The 18,647-nt window shown below is 43.7% G+C and overlaps 1 protein-coding gene across 1 annotated transcript in view; it reads left to right on the top strand.

Moving 5' to 3' along the window:
- The window catches only part of LOC143282370 (lachesin-like), a 178,954-nt gene extending 162,860 nt beyond the window's left edge, over positions 1-16,094 (top strand). Inside the window, exons 2-7 of the mRNA XM_076587986.1 lie at positions 4,979-5,106; positions 6,640-6,853; positions 8,301-8,324; positions 8,651-8,956; positions 14,817-14,837; positions 15,874-16,094. Of these exons, the coding sequence (XP_076444101.1) occupies positions 4,979-5,106; positions 6,640-6,853; positions 8,301-8,324; positions 8,651-8,956; positions 14,817-14,837; positions 15,874-15,995 (815 nt within the window). The 3' untranslated portion in view covers positions 15,996-16,094. The remainder of the gene's footprint in view (positions 1-4,978; positions 5,107-6,639; positions 6,854-8,300; positions 8,325-8,650; positions 8,957-14,816; positions 14,838-15,873) is intronic.
- The last annotated feature ends 2,553 nt before the right edge of the window (positions 16,095-18,647 follow it).

Genomic DNA, 18,647 nt, shown 5'->3' with positions numbered 1-18,647 from the left:
AGAATGGCTGTGTGTATGACAGAATGGCTGTGTGTGTGACAGAATGGCTGTGTGTGTGACAGAATGGCTATGTGTATGACAGAATGGCTGTGTGTATGACAGAATGGCTGTGTGTGTGACAGAATGGCTGTGTGTGTGACAGAATGGCTATGTGTATGACAGAATGGCTATGTGTATGACAGAATGGCTATGGCTATGATGGCCTGACGTCGGTCGGGTCCGGGAAGGATAAAACGGTAGAAGGAGAGGACTGGGCCCCGACTTCCTATGCTGAGCAAGATCTTGACACAGTACAATACAATACAATACAATACAATACAATACAATACAATACAATACAATAGTGGAGTGATGGCCTAGGAAGCGAGAGAATCTGAGTGCGCTGGTCCAAATCACGGCTCAGCCACCGATATTTTCTCTCCCCCACACCCCTCCACTAGACCTTGAGTGGTGGTCTGGACGCTAGTCATTCGAATGAGACGATAAACCGAGGTCCCGTGTACAGCATGCACTTAGCGCACGTAAAAGAACCCACGGCAACAAAAGGGTTGTTCCTGGCAAAATTCTGTAGAAAATTCCACTTCGATAGGAAAAACAAATAAAACTGCATGCAGGAAAAAAAAATTGGGTAGTGGCGCTGTAGTGTAGCGACGCGCTCTCCCTGGGGAAAGCAGCCCGAATTTCACACAGAGAATCTGTTTTGTTTTTGTTTTGTTTTTTGTTGTTGTTGTTGTTGTTGTTTAATTGCTTCATTTTCACCCTTCTCTTCAGATGGTAGTAATGTGTTTGTTTGCTTGAGAGAATGTCCTAGAATCATATTCTGCTTTTGATACCTTTCTGTCTGCTGCTGCTGCTGTTGATGATGATGCGATCACTTTTGAATATCCTTCTTTTAGTAACTGTCTTGGTTTGATCAATGAAGTCTGCGAGGTGCTCCCCCCCCCGCCCCCCCCCCCCCCCCCCCCCCCCCCCGCCCCCCCCCCTCCCACCGCCCCCCCTCCCCCCTCAGGGACAGGGGGGGGGGAGCATCTAGTTTGTTTAGATTATTTCCCTTGGAAAGGAAATGATCGATTCTCTCTGTCTCTCTCTCTGTCTCTGTCTCTCTCTTTCTCTGTCTCTCTCTGTCTCTCTGTGTGTGTCTCTCTCTCTCTCTGTCTCTCTCTCTCTGTCTCACTGTCTCTCTGTCTCTCTCTCTGTCTCTGTCTCTGTCTCTGTCTCTCTCTCTCTCTCTCTCTCTCTGTCTCTCTCTCTCTCTCTCTCTCTCTCTCTCTCTCTCTCTCTCTCTCTCTCTCTCTCTCTCTCTCTCTCTCTCATGAACTGTATAAGGAAGACGAAAAAGAAAAGAAAAGGGGAACCTTTGTGTTCTCTTTTTCCATTGAGATTTTTGTCTGTCAAGCAAAATAACAATGGGGGGGGGGGGGGGCGGGGTTATATTAGGGAATAGCGGGCATTACGAACGAGTGCTGCCAAGTCGTTTGGAGAAGTGTCGCGTGCGTACGTGGTTGTTTTGCGCGAAAGTGGGTGTTGTGTCCTTCGGCGGTTATAGATCTCTGACACAATTCACAATTTCGATGAAAACTCAAAAGTTACTGACTGGCTTCACCTATGGGTATGGGTGAACGTATTGTATTGTATTGTATTGTATTGTATTGTATTGTATTGCATAATGTTTTCTTGAATTACTTTTTGTCACTACAGAATTGCCACAGCGTAGCAAACACGCGCATTTTTTTTCTTCTACTTTTTTCTTCTCTCTCTGCCTCTGTGTCTCTGTGTCTCTGTCTCTCTCTCTCTGTCTCTCTCTCTCTCTCTCTGTGCAAGTGTATTACAAAGTGGATTTTTCAATAATGGTTTTCCCCGTAGCAATCATTTTCTTTCTGTCTTTTTTTTTTTTTTTTTTTTTTTTTTTTTTTTTTTTTTCGTGGGGTGGTTCTTTTACGGTTCATCGTTTCATCTGAATGACTACGACCCAGACCACCTTGCTTTCTAAGTCTGGTGGATGGAGGGGCGTTGGGGGGGGGAGAGTTAAAAATCCCAGTCAGTATAATTATGGGACACGAACCCGTGGACACTCGCTCCCTTGTCAGGCGATTTACCACTTGGCCACCGTTCCACTTTCTTCTCTCCTCTTCAGTGGGTTGTCAGCAACAGCTGTGGTTTCGCCTCTCAACTTGTCTTCACGTTTTGGGGTGGACGATCAGTTCAGTTCAGTTACTCCCGTCAAGGAGGCGTCACTGCGTTCGGACAAACTCATATACGCTACACCACATCTGTTAAGCAGATGCCTGACCAGCAGCGTAACCCAACGCGCTTAGTTAGACCTTAAGGGGTGGAAGAACATGTTATTATTCAGACTGTGTAACGTTTATCATTGCACTGAATTCTGGCATCTATCGAAAAATAACGTGGGACACTGAAAAGTGTTAGATGTTTGTTTGTTGTTTAGTGTGGGTTTGTGTGTTGGGAGGGGAGGGAGGGAGGGCGGGTTGTGGTTTTTTCTTTGTTGTTGTTGTTGCTTTTTGTTGTCGTTGTTGTTTTTGTTGGGGTTTTTCTTAAATTTTGTTTGTGTGTGTGTGTGTGTGTGTGATTGTGTGTGTGTTGTTGTTGTTGTTGTTGCTGCTGCTGCTGCTGCTGCTCCTGTTTTGTTGTTGTTGTTTTTCCACGTGCCCAAAGTTTAATAACCTGTCAATAATTTTGAGTGCATATCGTTAAGCCCCTTGACGGAGTTAGTGATCTTTAAAGATTGTTAAAGATAGTTCTTAGTTAATAACAAAACGCTGTCAGATGCGGCTGTAAGTGCAGACCTTCCTGTCTTGGCTTCTCTCGCCATCTCTCTGCCTCTGTCTCTCTGTCTCTGTCTCTCTGTCTCTGTACCTGTGTCTGTGTCTGTCTTTCTCTCAGTTACACATACTGAGGGTGTTTGAGTTTCAAGCAGTGATCCATATACGCTACACTACAACATGACTCGACGAAACGAAACCACCGTTAATTAACTTACGAGCACCAGGAGTTTCAAGAAAAAGAGGAGAATATGTCTTTTCCACAGCCAACAAAACACACACACACACACACACACACACACACACACACACACACACACACACACACACACACACACACACACACACACACCAATAATAGCCTACTTCTATAAACAAAAGACAAGCAAGACCGAATGCATATCCAGGAGAGACATTATCACAACATTTGACAGTAGACATACTGGGTATCATGAGCACTCTGTAAACCTTGAACCAAAACAGACCTGAGGATGTTTGTGAATAGTCTGGATGGACAGTGACTGAATACATGGAGCAAGCTCACCATACGGGAGAGAGAGAGAGAGAGAGAGAGAGGAAACAAAAACCCACGATCTTTGAGTCACTGGAAAATACAAAGGTCAAAATAACTTCGCCAGGCATCATAAACTGTGCGATTTATAACTCTTCCCCGTACTGACCTTCTTTCCGCGAAAGATCAAGGTGCGTTTGCTTCTGTGAAACCCCGGGAATCATTTATTGTGGCTTATTGCCCAGCCGACAATAATCCACGAGCCTCTAAAATGCCAAGAGCACTTAGAAGTGGGGGTATTTTCACCTTCCCATCCTTAATGTTTATCGGAAAGAATATCGTGTGTGAAAGGAGGTGGGAAGACGGGGCGAGGGGAAGGGGGAGGGAGGAGGGTGGAGAAAGGACAAACGAGGTAAACAGGACCGTAAAGGACCTGACACGTCGATTCGCCGGATGGTGTCATCTCCAGATATGAAGGCAATCGAAAACCAGCAGGACCCAATAACCGCGTATCCACAAGGAAACAGATAGTAGGCACGTTGGTGGGTGGGTGGATAGGGCAACAAGGGGGATGGCGTGGGGGGTTGGCTAGGGTGCAGTCCAAGTAACATTGCCTCCAGCAACAGTCGACATGTCGTCATTGAATGCAGTCGCAATAAGCCAGAGGCCAAAAAGGTCAGAGGTTCAGAGACAGGGACTGTTTGGAGAATAGATCTCGCCACCGTTCAATAGAGCAGCGGCAATTTCCACAGTGCCGTTCGTGAGTTTGAGTTTCAGGCAGACTGCAGTGAACGACGCTGTATCATTTGCATGTCTGCTGACGCACAGTTGCTGTTGTTGTTTTCTTCCTCCAGATGTATCTCTGAATTGAACGGTTGGTAAGGCCGTTGTAATTGATTGTGTGTGAGCACAATGCCAAATGTGTGTCGTATTTTGTATCAGTATCAGTAGCTCAAGGAGGCGTCACTGCGTTCGGTCAAATCCATATACGCTACACCACATCTGCCAAACAGATGCCTGACCAGCAACGTAACCCAACGCGCTTAGTCAGGCCTTGAGAAAAAAAATAAATATACAAAACTTTCTTAAGAAAATAAATGAATTAAATAAAATAGAATAAAATTAAATAACAAAACTTTAAAAATAAATAAATAAATGTGTAACATTTTCGTGTGTCTAGCTCCACGGGCTTTTCTGAAATAAACACGCCTTGTCTTGTCTTGTCTTGTCTTGTCTTGCCTCGTCTTGTCTTGTCTTGTCTAATCCTGTTTGTCTCGTCACAACATTGCCGTTTTGTATGGGTTCTGGCAGACAGTAACAACAACTCTAGTCAACTCAAATTCTACCGGTGACCCAAGCGGCAATGGTGGCCGGATGTTTCTTTCAGAATTAACAAACGCACACGAACAATAGTACAGTCTGGGTGAAGCAGGCCTATATATACAAAGCTGTACATAAAAGGGAAACTTTTACAGCAAACTACATGACTGTTTGTTGTTGGAACATGCGCTCCACTGACGGAATCTTCCAAAGATTCGGGTCAGTCAAATGATTGCTACTGGAGGTCAAAACGCTCTTTGCTGAGTGGAGAAAGAAAAAAAAGTAGAAGTCAGTCTCATTTAAACCTTGGTGGGAATATACCCTGAATTACATGTGTGTGTGTGTGTGTGTGTGTGTGTGTGTGCAGTGCTCCAAGCGGATACAGAGAGAAGCGGGGAATCAGCGCGTCAAGGGACACAACCCGAGGTGGTGACCTACAACGCGGGACAAATGGCTGTTCTCTACTGTTCAGTCTCCGACAGACGAGGCAGAACGGTAAGTCTCTCTGTTTGTCCGCCTGTCTGCCTCTCTGTCTGTATCTCTCTGTGTCTGTATGTATGTCTCTCTGTCTGTCTGTCTGTCTATCTTTCTGTGTGTGTGTGTCTGCCCCTCCGTCGGTGCATGGTCGGATTGTGTGCCTACACCATAATGGATGACGGGAGGTGAGAGAGTGAGGTTCCCGGACAATGGTTATGATTATGCCATTCTCACTTCCTCTTGTGTGTGTGTGAGAAAAATATATAAGTCAAATGCCTGATAATTATGTTATCAGCTTCTTCAGATTTCGAAGTAGTAATCATAAGCTGGAAATAGAAACAGGGAGACACAAAGGCATACCACGAGAGTTACGGTTTTGTAAGGTTTGTAACATGTCTGTGATTGGTGATGAGTTTCATTTATAATGGAATGTCCCAATTATGATCAGTTACGAAATAGATATGTTCCTAAAAAATATTTGTCTCCAAAATCGGTTTTTAATTTTTGTAATATGCTCAAAGGAGGCAAAAAAGTCATTTTAGCTGTAAGTAAGATGATTAGATTTGCAAATGTTGCCTAGTTATACTTTTGGAGTTAAAAGACATTTGTGTTTTCTCAAATTTTATGTGACATCGTTGTGTATTTGGAAATGTTTGTTATGGGCACGAAAAGAGTATTTTACAGTAATCCTCCATACTCCAATAGGAGTGAAAGGATAATTAAAACTTGAAACTTGAAACTTGTGTGTGTGTGTGTGTGTGTGTGTGTGCACGGGAGTTAGAAAGTAAGCAAGCGCGCGCACACACACACACACACACACACACACACACACACACTTTTCTTTTCTGTCAGCAGGATTATTTAGGAATGCTAAATTAATAAATGAACAGCCGATAAAACAAACGAACGAGTTTAAATTTATTATATTCGTTCAGCACTCAAATATAGATTATAATTACTCATCAGGTGCAGAGATGGTCTGTTAGGATAGTCGTGCTCTTCTCTCTCTCTCTCTCTCTCTCTCTCTCTCTCTATATATATATATATATATATATATATATAGATAGATAGATAGATAGATAGATAGATATATATAGATATATATATATATATAAATTACATGTGTGTGTGTGTGTGTGTGTGTGTGTGTGTGTGTGTGTGTGTGTGTGTGTGTGTTCAGACAGCGCGTGTGTGTGTATGAATGAATGACTGAATGAATTAATGGTTTATTTCTCCATAAGGCCATCGTTGCTCATGAAAAAGGTACGCGGAATACAACAATACAGTAAATATAGTATCTGCATTTTGAAAATAAATGTACTGAGCTCAGTACATCATGAACAGAGAGAGAGAGAGAGAGAGAGAGAGAGAGAGAGAGAGAGAGAGAGAGAGATTCCCGTAGAGTTGAACTTAACGTCCTCCTGACAATTTTTTTTTTAAACCTTAAGTTCAAGTTATTGGATAGCCCCACCCCACACCCACACCCCTCTCCCTTCCCCCAGTCCTCCTCTATCTCAACACACATTTTGCGTCGTCACAACCCCCGTGCAGGTCACGTGGCGCAAGCTACCCAATCGGAATCCTCTGACCATCGAGACGAACACGTGGGTGAAGGACAAGCGAATCCACGCGGAGCACGTGCCCAACAGCAGCCAATGGAATCTTGTGATAGAGCGGGTCAACGTGTCGGACGCTGGCACCTACGAGTGCAGAGTGAGCGCCAGAGGGGTGCAGTTCCGTCACCAGGTGATTCTGCAGGTTAGAGGTGAGTGAGCAAGGTTTAGTTTCCTCTCTCTCTCTCTCTCTCTCTCTCACACACACACACACACACACACACACACACACACACACACACACATCCATAGTTGCATTGCTTTAATCTTTATGTCTATGATATTATAATTATTGTCTGTTCACATTCCCCTTCATGAGGGGCCTTGTCCTAAAATGAATAAATCATCTGAATCTGCCTCGGAATCTGAATTTGAATCTCTCTCTCTCTCTCTCTCTCTCTCTCTCTCTCTCTCTCTCTCTCTCTCTCTTCCCTTGTGTGGTTGGCTGTAAAAGTGAAAATGTTACTTTTAAGATGGTGTGTGTGTGTGTGTGTGCGCGCGCGCGCGTGTATTTCTCTCTCTCTCTCTCTCTCTCTCTCTCTCTCTCTCTCTCTCTCTCTCTCTCTCTCTTTCTCATCCGTCTTTTAGTCTGTCAGTCAGTCTGTCTGCCTATCAGTCTGTCTGTCAGTCTGTTGTCTGTCTCTATCTATCTATCTATCTGTCTGTCTGTCTGTCTGTCTGTCTGTCTGTCTATCTACATTTCTTACTTGTTTTCTTTCTGTCTGTCTATCCACTTATCTGTTTATATATTTATCAGTTATTTCATTTACTCACTCACGTCTTTACCCCCATTTTTGTGTGTGTTAGGGCCCACCGAATGATTCATTACTGATGGATTCAATCATTATCGGAAAATTGTGCAGGAAGTGCATTCAGTTTTAACTCACTCAGTACGACCAGTCCTCTCTTCTCCTCTACACAGACCCCTCGGATGTCCAGTGGGTGTCTGAATGACCCAACCTTTAGCTTCCGTCGTCAGAATTGTGGTATTCTTTGTCAACATTCACCTCTTCAGTATAAGAGCCTTCCGCTTGCAATATTTTGATGATGGTAATTGGGGTGAAACGCTGTTAACGTCGTCTCTTTCGCCGTTCGTATGGAAAGAGTTAAACCTCCCTCTTCTGCTGCTTTATTAACGTTCTTCCCTCTCTCTCAAAACGGTTCTGAGAGCTGAGTGATGGGTTTAAATTGAATTTTGTTTTTTAACTGCCCATTGATTTCTCTCTTCATAGGACGAAAAAAAAAAAGGTATGGAAAACCTTCCTCTTCTATTGCTTTATTAATGTTCTTCCCTCTTTCCCAAACGGTGTTGAGAGCTGAGTGATGGATTAATTATACTGAGTTGTTTTGTTTTTTCTGGTTGTTTGTTATTGTTATTGTTTTGTTTTGTCCACCAGTTCCTCTCAAGTAGGACACAAACATTATGTCAAAATATTCTCACGGTCGTTCTCAGAAAGAACTGACTGGTTTTAACTCTGTGATTTTCTTGGGAAGTCAAGGGTATAGTTCTGAATCAAATCTTTTTTTTATTGCCTATTGTAAATTGTGATTCATGAATGACGAGCTGATGACATTGTTAGTTGTGTTTATTTGTTTCAGCTTTACCACCAAAAAGTAATCCAAGTGAGTACATTGCCGTTCCTTCCCTTCTTCCCCCTGTCTGTCTCTGTCTCCCTGTCTCTGTCTGTCTGTCTGTCAGTCTCTCTCTCTCTCTCTCTCTCTCTCTCTCTCTTCTCCTTGATCTTTCGCTAAATATTGTGACAAATGTAAAATAAATTTTCAAAAAAACTATCTCTCTCTCTCTCACTCATCCATACCTATCCCTCACACACACACACACACACACACACACACACACACACTGGCTGGACGAGGAACGAACACACGTACCGATGAACAAAAAAAATGTGAATCCCACCCTATATACACTACCCTCCGTTTCATTCCAGGAATTGAAATCAGCGGCAGAAACTACATACGCCAGGGGGAGGACATTCACCTGGAATGCGACGCCGCCATGATAGACGTCGACACGGACGGGCTGCAGTGGCTCAAGAATAGCCGCCCTTTGGTGGGCCAGGTGGCGCCACCGCGGCTGCACATCGAGACCACGGTCACCCTGACAAACCAGCTCACCGGAAGCGTGCACAGTTCGCTGCGCATCGCGCACGCGCAGGTCAGCGACAGCGGGGAATACGTGTGTCGCTCGACGGAGAGGTCACAGCTGGCTGGCATGAAGCTGGAGGTGAAACCAGGTGAGGCTGGGCTACACACACTCTGGTGGATGGATGGATGGATGAGTGGACGGGAAAAGTTACATATCAAGATCTCTTCTTCTTCTTCTTCTTCTTCTTCTTCTTCCTCTTCTTCTTCGTTCGTAGCCTGCAACTCCCACGTTCACTCAGTCGTATGTACACCACACGAGTTGGCTTTTACGTGTATGACCGTTTTTACCCCCGCCATATAAGCAGCCATACTCCGTTTTCGGGGGTGTGCATGCTGGGTTATGTTCTTGTTTCCATAACCCACCGAATGCTGACATGAATTACAAGATTTTTTAACGTGCGTATTTGATCTTCTGCGTGCGTATATACACGAAGGGGGTTCAGTCACAAGCAGGTCTGCCCATATTTTGACCTGGGAGATCGGAAAAATCTCCACCCTTTACCTACCAGGCGCCGTTACCGAGATTCGAACCCGTGGGACCCTCAGATTGAAAGTCCAACGTTTTAACCACTCGACTATTGCGCCCATCATATCGAAATCAAGACAGGGCTGAAGACGGGACGGGGCATCACATGAGAGGACAGAAGAGGACACTGAGGAAGGGCAGAACATGGCATGGCAGGAGAACACACACACATACACGCGCGCGCGCACGCACGCACGCACGCACGCATATATATATATATATGTGTGTGTGTGTGTGTGTGTGTGTGTGTGTGTGTGATAGTCAGTCGTGTCCGACTGTGACCATCAGAACAGCAGAGGAGGCAACTGCTGTTCCGACTATTTGGGCTAGAATTTGATTACAGTGGAGAGTGTCTTGCCCAAGTTACATCCCCACTCTCTCGGCCAAGAGGGTTTTAGGACAGTCGGCGTTGGGATGGTTCCCAAAGGCCAACCAGCCTACAAGGCTGCAGGACTAAGAGCCAGTGCAATTTTGCCTCCTAGTTTGAGAGTCATAGTCCTTCACAAAAGACCAGGCTGTGAATAATTTCCCAATGACTGGAGAAACCATTGATAATACAACTCTCACGTTGCTGTTGGCCCAACTGTAAACTTATGTCAATCTGTGATATAAGCCGAGTGTTGGGCCAGTAGGAGACAAGACAAGAAATAAAGGACAGGACAGAAGACGGTAGAGGACAGAAGACGAAACGGGACATCACATGTGAGGGCATGACACTGAGGAAGGACAGAAGATGGCAGGAGAAGACAAGACATACAGGACAGAAGACAGGACAGAAGACAGTATATAACACGCTTAGAGAAGAAAGGGCATGAACTGTATAGGCCTGGACAGAAGTCAGGGCAGGACAGAAGACGGGACGGGACATGAGAAGACATGACAGGAAGGACAGAACATGGCATTGCGGGAGAAGACAAGACATAGAAATATAGGACAGGACAGAAGACAGTACACAACAGAAGACAGTGTGTGAACTACAGGACTCAGTCACAAGTCAGGACAGGACAGAAGGCATGGCGGAACAGAAGACAGGAAGAGTATTATGACAAAAGACAGAACATGACGTGAGTGGGCAGGACAGGACAGGACACAAGAAGACAAGGTTTGAAATAGTTAAGGACAAAACGGGAAAACACAGAGCAGGACAAGAGAAGACAAAACAAAAGAGGACAGGAGAGAGAAAGGCGGAGAGAGAGAGAGGACAGGACAGGACAGATCACTGTTGGCGGGCGTGAAACCGGACGTCAAACCTGGTAAGGACAAGGCTGGGCCACACACACCCCAAGAGGATGGATGGATCGCTCCATGTATGGGTGGATGAACGAAAGGCCGAAAAGCAATACCATATCGAGATCCGGACAGGAGAAATCGAGACAGGGCATGAGACGCGAGGAGACATGAGAGGACAGAACACGAGGAAGGACGGAACACGGCGGGAGAAGAGAAGACATGGACCATAGGACAGAAAGGGAGAACGGGGCAGGGAGACAGGTCAGGACAGTTCAGAAGGCAGTACGAAACAGAAGAGGACAGGAGAGATATGACAAAAGACAGGACAGGACAAAAGAGGACAAGCCTTGAAATAATTACAGAACAGAATGGGAGAACACAGGGCACAGCAGGAGATGACGAGACAAGAAAGGACAGGGTGGGGGAAGGCAGTAAAGGACAGGACAGGATAGGACAGGACAGGACAAGCCTTGAAATAATTACAGAACAGAATGGGAGAACACAGGGCACGGCAGGAGATGACGAGACAAGAAAGGACGGGACGAGGGAAGACAGGGTGGGACTGGACAGCTGGGGATACGTTTGTTGGTCGATGGAGAGGTCACAGCTGGCGGGCATGAAACTTGATCAACAAAAAAATAGCAAAAGAGTGGTAACTCTCTCCATTCACAAGTTACACAACTTCAAGTCAATGCTGCTTACGCTACCAATTCAGCCAGTATACAGGTAAATAAAAGATAGATCAGAACAAACCCAGACACTGGTACACTACCAATTCAGCTAGCACACAGGTAAATAAAGGTACATTGGAGCAAACCCAGACACTGGTTCTGGGTTTATTCCCGTGTCTGAGTTTGTTCCAATGTACCTTTAATTTACCTATGTGTGTTTTCAGTTTCAGTAGCTCAAGGAGGCATCACTGCGTTCGGACAAATCCATATACGCTACACCACATCTGCCAAGCAGATGCCTGACCAGCAGCGTAACCCAGCGCGCTTAGTCAGGCCTTGAGAAAAAAGAAATAATAATAAATAAAATAAAATAAAATAAATAAATACTGATAATAAAATAAACAATAAATTAATAAATACATAAAAAAAGAACTACTACTACTAATAATAATATGTATAAGGCGCAAAAACTTGATGAAGTCAACTATAAGCATACAATTTTTTTTAATTTAAAAAATAACTAGATAAATAAATAAAATGAATAAATAAAATAAAATAAATATATAACTAACTAAATAAATAATTTTTTTTTTTTTAAATAAATCGAGATCTACACAGAAGTCAGGACATGACAAGAAACAGGACGGGACATTATAAGTCATGACAGAGAGGACAGAAATAGAGGACAGGACAGCAGACAGGACAGGAGAAGACAGGGCGTGAACTATATAAGACAGGACGACACAGAACTGTCAACGGGACAGAAAACAAGGCAGAAGAGGACAGAAAGGAAATGACAAAAAAGACCGGACACGACAAAGGAAGACAGGACGCAAGAAGACAAGACACGAAATTATTATAGGACAGAACGGGAGAACACAAAGCAGGACAGTTTCAGTTTCAGTTTCAGCAGCTCAAGGAGGCGTCACTGCGTTCGGACAAATCCATATACGCTACACCACATCTGCCAAGCAGATGCCTGACCAGCAGCGTAACCCAACTGGCTTACTCAGGCCTTGAGAAAAAAAAAGGTGAATGAATAATAGATAAGCTTATATAAATGAATAAATAAATAAATAAATAATTATGACATAAAAAAGGTAGTAGTAATGATAATAATAATAAAATAATAATGATAATAATTAATTAATAAATAAATAAGACAAAGCAGGACAGATGACGACAAGTCAAGAGAGGACAGGTTACATATAGAGATTAGGACAGAAGAAGTCAGAAGGATATCCTGAGTCAGAGGATAGCGTGGGACAGGAGAGGACATAAGAGGAAAGACCGAACACGGCAGGAGAAGACGGGACAGGACAGGAGAAGACAGGGCATGAAAAAATATATAAGACAGGGTCAGGAGAATTCAGGTTGGGACACATAAGAGGACCGGAAGGAAATTAAAAAAAAGACATGAGATGACGACAGAGGACAGGACATGATAAGACAGGACAGGACAGGACAGGACACGAGAAGCAAGGCTTGAAATAATCATAAGACAGAATGGGAAACACGGAGCAGGACAGAAGATGACAAGACAAAAATGGACAGGACAGGACAGGACTGGAGAAGACCAGAAGGAGAAGACAGGAAGGGACAGGACAGGAGAAGACAGGACAGAAGACGGGACAGAAGACAGGACAGGACAGAAGACAGGACAGGAGAAGACAGGACAGGACAAAAGACAGGACAAGACAGGGGAAGACAGGACAGAAGACAGGACAGGGGAGGACAGGACAGGACAAAAGACAGGACAGGAGAAGACAGGATAGGACAGGACAGGAGAAGACAGGACAGGACAGGGGAAGACAGGACAGGACAGGACAGGGGAGGACATGACAGGACAAAAGACAGGAACGTACAGGACAGGAGAAGACAGGAAAGGACAGGAGAAGACAGGAAAGAAGAAGACAGGAAGGGACAGGACAGGAGAAGACAGGATAGGACAGGACAGAAGACAGGACAGGAGAAGACAGGATAGGACAGGACAGCGGAAAGTATGTACGTGTGTCAGTTGATGGAGAAGTCACAGCAGGAGGACATGAACTGAAGATCACACACACACACACACACACACACACACACACACACACACACACACACACACACACACACACACACCTACGTGATCGGATGGGATAGGTGAACGAAAGAAAGGAAGAAAGAAAGAAAGAAAGAAAAAGAAAGAAGAAGAAAAAAACACCACATCTGGAGATCGGGACACACGACAAGAAAGCGCATGGTGAAAGACGGGACATGACAGACAGGACAGAAGACAGGACGGAACAGGAGAGGAGGACAAGACAGGATATTATGACGGGACACGAGAACTCGAGGCAAGGCATGAAATGTGGGGACAGGGCAGAGGACACGACAAAAAGACTTGAGAAGACTTGACAGGGCATGGAATACAGGACAGGACAGGACAGGACAGGAGAACCATAAGACATTATACGTAAAATGACAGGACATGAAATAATAGGACACGAGAAGACAGGAGGGCAGGACAGGAGAAGACTAGAGAGGACTGGATAGGACAGGACAGAACAAGAGAAGACCTGGACGAGCAAGGAAAGACAGGTGAAACCAGGACAAGACAGGACAGGGTGAGAGGGGACAGGACAGGACAGGACAGGACTGCAAAGCGCACACAGCACAACACAGCACACAATTTGTTATGGGCGCTCTGATTACAAAAGACAATCAAACTCCCAAGGGAAAACAAACAAAAATCTGCGTGGTGAGGGGAAAAGAAAATATTGATCGACGGTTCTCTGTCTGTGTCTGTATCTCTATCTCTCCCTCTTTCTCTCTGTCTCTCTCTCTGTGTCTCTCTCTCTTCTTTATCTTTCTCTATCTCTTCTCTCTCTCCCTCTCTCTCTCTCTTCTTCTTCTTCTTCTTCTCTGTCTCTCTGTCTGTATCTGTCTCTCTGTTTCTCTTTCTCTCTCTTCTTTCTCTCTCTCTCTTCTCCCTCTCTCTCTCTTCTCTCTCTTTCTCTCTCTATCTCTCTTCTTTTCTCCCTCTCCCCTCTCTCTCTTTCTCTTCTCTCTGTTTCTCTATCTCTCCCTCTCGTCTCTGTCTGTCTCTCTCTTCTCTCTTTCTATGTCTGTCTGTCACTCCCTCTCTCTCTCTTCTTTTCTCTCTCTCCTCTCTCTCTCACTTTCTCTTCTCTCTGTCTCTCTCTATGTCTGTCTGTCTGTCTGTCTCTCTCTCTCTCTCTCTCTCTCTCTCACCAGTATGTGCTGGTGAAGAGTGAAATTTCTCTGTGTGGGGGTGAAGGGGGGGCTGGGCCAGGGGTAGGGGTGGGAGTTGGCTGGGGGTGAGGGGGGGGGTTCACCACTTCTCCCTCTTTCATCTCCCCGCCCTTCTCCTTCCCCTTTAGTTCTGTCTTGGCAACCTAGATGTAATTAACAAAACGAAAGAAAAACACATGAAAAATGTATGTTCTCATCTTGTGGTTTTCCCCTTTCGATCCACACGGACAATAGTTGGTCATTGATGATGCTTTTGTGTTTCAGATTCTGTCAATTCCAAAAGAGGTGAGTTCTTTTACAAATTGAAAGACTCAACGTGTGCGTGTGAATTTGTGTGTGTGTGTGTGTGCGCGCGCGCGCTCGTGTAAGTGTGTGTGTGTATGTGTGTTAGAGAGAGAGAGAGAAGTAGCCTGGAGTGAAGTGTATTTATTGCCTCTTTTAATTCATCGTGCTCCTGACTTTTATGGGGCTATGATTGACATTGACACTATTACGTCTCCTCCAACATCTCCCCAATACACACGCTCTGTGTGTGTGTGTGTGTGTGTGTGTGTGTGTCCCGGGTGAGAAATGAACCAAAACTAAACCACTGACGAGTCACAATCATCAAACATTGATGAAGAAAAATGGAAGGAAATATTAGAGAGACAATAACAGTTGTGTTTCCTCGCAGACCTGTGCGTGGTGAAGCAGTCGGCACGGAGTTTTGCACAACAACCTTTGATTTTTTTTTTCACATCTCTTCGCGCGCTTTCTGTGCAGTCCCATACAATGACTTCCCCCTCTCTCTTCTTCCCACTTCGATGGAATCCGCGCTTTCCGAACTGGGAGATATATGCTGAGTGACTGCCCTTTTCTGAATTAGACAAGATGCCGTTTTGCACAATGACCAATAAATAACTGTTTCTCCAATCTTGACCCAGTGGTATGGAACAAACTGTCTTTAAAACAGACCGTCACATGTGTGTGTCTGTGTGTGTATTCCAACAGAACTTTTTTTTCTTTTTTTTTTCTTTTCTTTTTTTTCTTTTGTTGTTGTTGCTTATTTTGGTGGGGTTTTTTGTTGTTTTTTGTTTTGTTTTGGGGTTTTTTTTTTGGTTTTTTTTTTTGGGGGGGGGGGGATTATTATTCATTATGGCGATGTTAACCTATCTATGTGATTTTCATACAATATGCATTCATGTTTTATCACGTTGATGTTAACCTGAACCTTGTGATTTATTTGTAATATGTATTTCTATTTCTCGGTAATGCCACAATTTAGTATCCTAAATTCCTGGTTCTAACCGGTTTTTGTGGGGGGGGTTGTTGTTATTTTCAGCGGAGAATATACAGCAGTACAAAGGGGTGACGAACGGACAGCCTTGTTCTCGCTCCACGCATGTCCTGCTCTTGTCTCTTCTCTCTGTGGTCGGTTTCCTCCGGACCTCCTTGGGACGGTGACCGCGCCCTGTCATTTCAAAGGTGTCTGTTGTTGTTGTTGTTCTCCCAATCATTTTATTCCAGTTGATGACAGTGGATGTGAAGGTTTATTCGGCAGGACTTGTGAGTGCTTTTTTTTTTTCTTTTTTTCTTTTTTTTTAATTATTATTATAGATATTTGTTATCTGCTTTTGTGCAGCGACCAAATATGCCGGTGTGGAAATATTGTGACTTTCACAAAAACAAAACAAAAACAAAAAAATCAAGACTGCACCAGTCCAACAATTTATCTTGTGAGTGGGGGAGGAAGGTGTGGGGAGGAGGATGGGTGGGTGAGGGGGGGGGAGGCATTTACAGCAATAGACGCAGAATGGGGGGAAATTTTTCTTTATACAATAATCTCGAAACATGATCGACTTTTAATGACAAACTGCTATCCCTTTACACAGTCCCCGAAATACATGGACTTCTACAGCAGTCACGGAGAAAACTGCTGATCCTATAATCTTTTTACACAGTCGTTACTCAAGTGGCTAAACTCCGATCAGTCAAATTACTGGATATCTTGACTGGCACAAAACATACTAAGCACAGGTTTATATGGCACAATACTTGAAACAAGAATGGGTTTATCCCTCACACAGGATCCATTTAAACTGTGAACGAACTTATGTACTGACAACAAAAATGACATGTATATTTAGGTGAACTGGGTGGTATGTTCACAAAGAACACTGACAGAGAAGTTGGCTTTTAGATCTTGAGGAATGGGCCTGCTTGTGCCATTGGATTTTTCACAAAATGCTGTGTGAGCTGATTCTTTTGCAATGATTCCGAAAGAGTATGGGAGCTGCATGGCCATTTAGGAGTCTTGTGGATGCTACGGAAAGCAGTCAAAATGAAACTGAACACTTCTGTGTCATCACATTAGTGGCACTATTATGATGGATGTTTTATTGCCAGTGTCTACAAATTTCAATGTAGATTTTTTGCATACATGTGCAAAAACATCCTGAAATAAAAACCAAGGAAGTTAATAAATCAGTATGAAGGGCTGGGTGCACTTTCATGACCGTGTGATTTAATGTGTATGGGCCTGATCATTAGCAGCACTGAGCATTTTACAGCGGACTAACTTACATGGAAATAACATGAATACATATCCCTCGTACGTTTCCTATGTCACTGGTATCTGTGATCTGTGTTGACAAGTATTTAGGCCACACAAGCTCCATCCATCCACGATTTGTAATTAATTCGCTCCTGCTGTTTGATGGACAAGAAACTATCAACACATGCTTCCTCAACACACACTCCCAAACAAGTCGCAATTCATTTCAGCACAAGAATAAGAGACGGCAGAGATGTATCACATAGTGCTGACACTACTGACTTGAGAAAGTAAACCAGTTCACTGCCTTCATCATACTATCAAAGCAGTTAAAGGTGTGTGTGGTTTTTTATATACTTTTTTTCTCTTCCCTTCCTGAGGGAAGCATTGATGGAGACTGTGAGGAGAATGATGCAGTCTGGATGGGCGGGTTAACCTGTGTCACCCTGATGGACCAAGACCACATTCCATGGAAGGATATAGGACCAAACAAATGTGTGGTGGTTTCCTGCTCTCTTCTACATGTACTTGTGTGTCAAAAGTGGATGTGGACTGGTGTATGAAAGTGTACGTGAGGTAGCATGTGTGTGCTTGTTTGTGTGTCGTTTGTCAATGTGGTCATGCTGACTTGTTAGCAAATTGTTTGGTCTTTTGTTGTTGTTTTGTTTGGATTTTTTTTGTTTGTTTGTTTGTTTTTGTTTGTTTGGTTTGTTTGTTGTTGTTTTTTTTGTTTGTTCGTTCTTAAATACATGTGTGGGAAATCTATGAAGTGTGCTTCTGTAAAAAATGTTATATACTTCTAAGTCTCCGTACACAACAGTTTTTGTTTGATTGTATACTATCAATTGATGTCCACATGACGCAGAGAAGAGAAGAGTAGAGAGAGGGGTTGTTGGAGAAAGACGGGGGCAGATGCAGCTCATGCGCTTTTCAAAAGTTTGACTTGTTTCAGTTGTTTTTTATTTTAAAAAGAGCAACATGTCATTTGGTCACATAATACCGTGTATGGATACCATTTTTAACTTTAATTGATATTCCTTTAAATCATCTGTGATTATAGCTAACTTGATTTTCTTCTTGCCATCGGTGACTGGTTTATACCTCAGTGTGATCAGAAATTTACTGTATCTGTGATTCAGTTTGACCACCTAGTTGAGAGAAAATAAACTCCATAAAAATAATGGATGATTGAACTGTACCATTCTCAGTGTCGGAGAGAGTGTGTGTGTGTGTGGTTGAACAGCGAGCATGACCGAAAACATGTGTATGGTATGTACCCAGTTGGACTTGTACACACAAATACCTTGGAAATAACTGACAGCACATCAACTACAATTTACTTGTGGCTGTTCCCGAGTTCTTAATGTGTGAATGCACAGGTAACTGGTTTTTAAATACAGGTTTGGGAAAATACCACAAGGATTTATGTCCACTGAAATTTTTTTAACTGAACAAAGGTTGTGATTAAAAGAAAAGAAACAGACTGAACCACTTCTGCCAAACTGACAAAAACCTGTCCATCCAGAACACATCACTCAGTTACAATTCAAGTAAACATTACT

This window comes from Babylonia areolata, chromosome 5 (assembly GCF_041734735.1).
Source record: "Babylonia areolata isolate BAREFJ2019XMU chromosome 5, ASM4173473v1, whole genome shotgun sequence".
NCBI lineage: Eukaryota > Metazoa > Mollusca > Gastropoda > Neogastropoda > Buccinidae > Babylonia > Babylonia areolata.
Note: the sequence above shows the minus strand (reverse complement) of the source record. Positions and strands in the feature narration are given on the sequence as shown.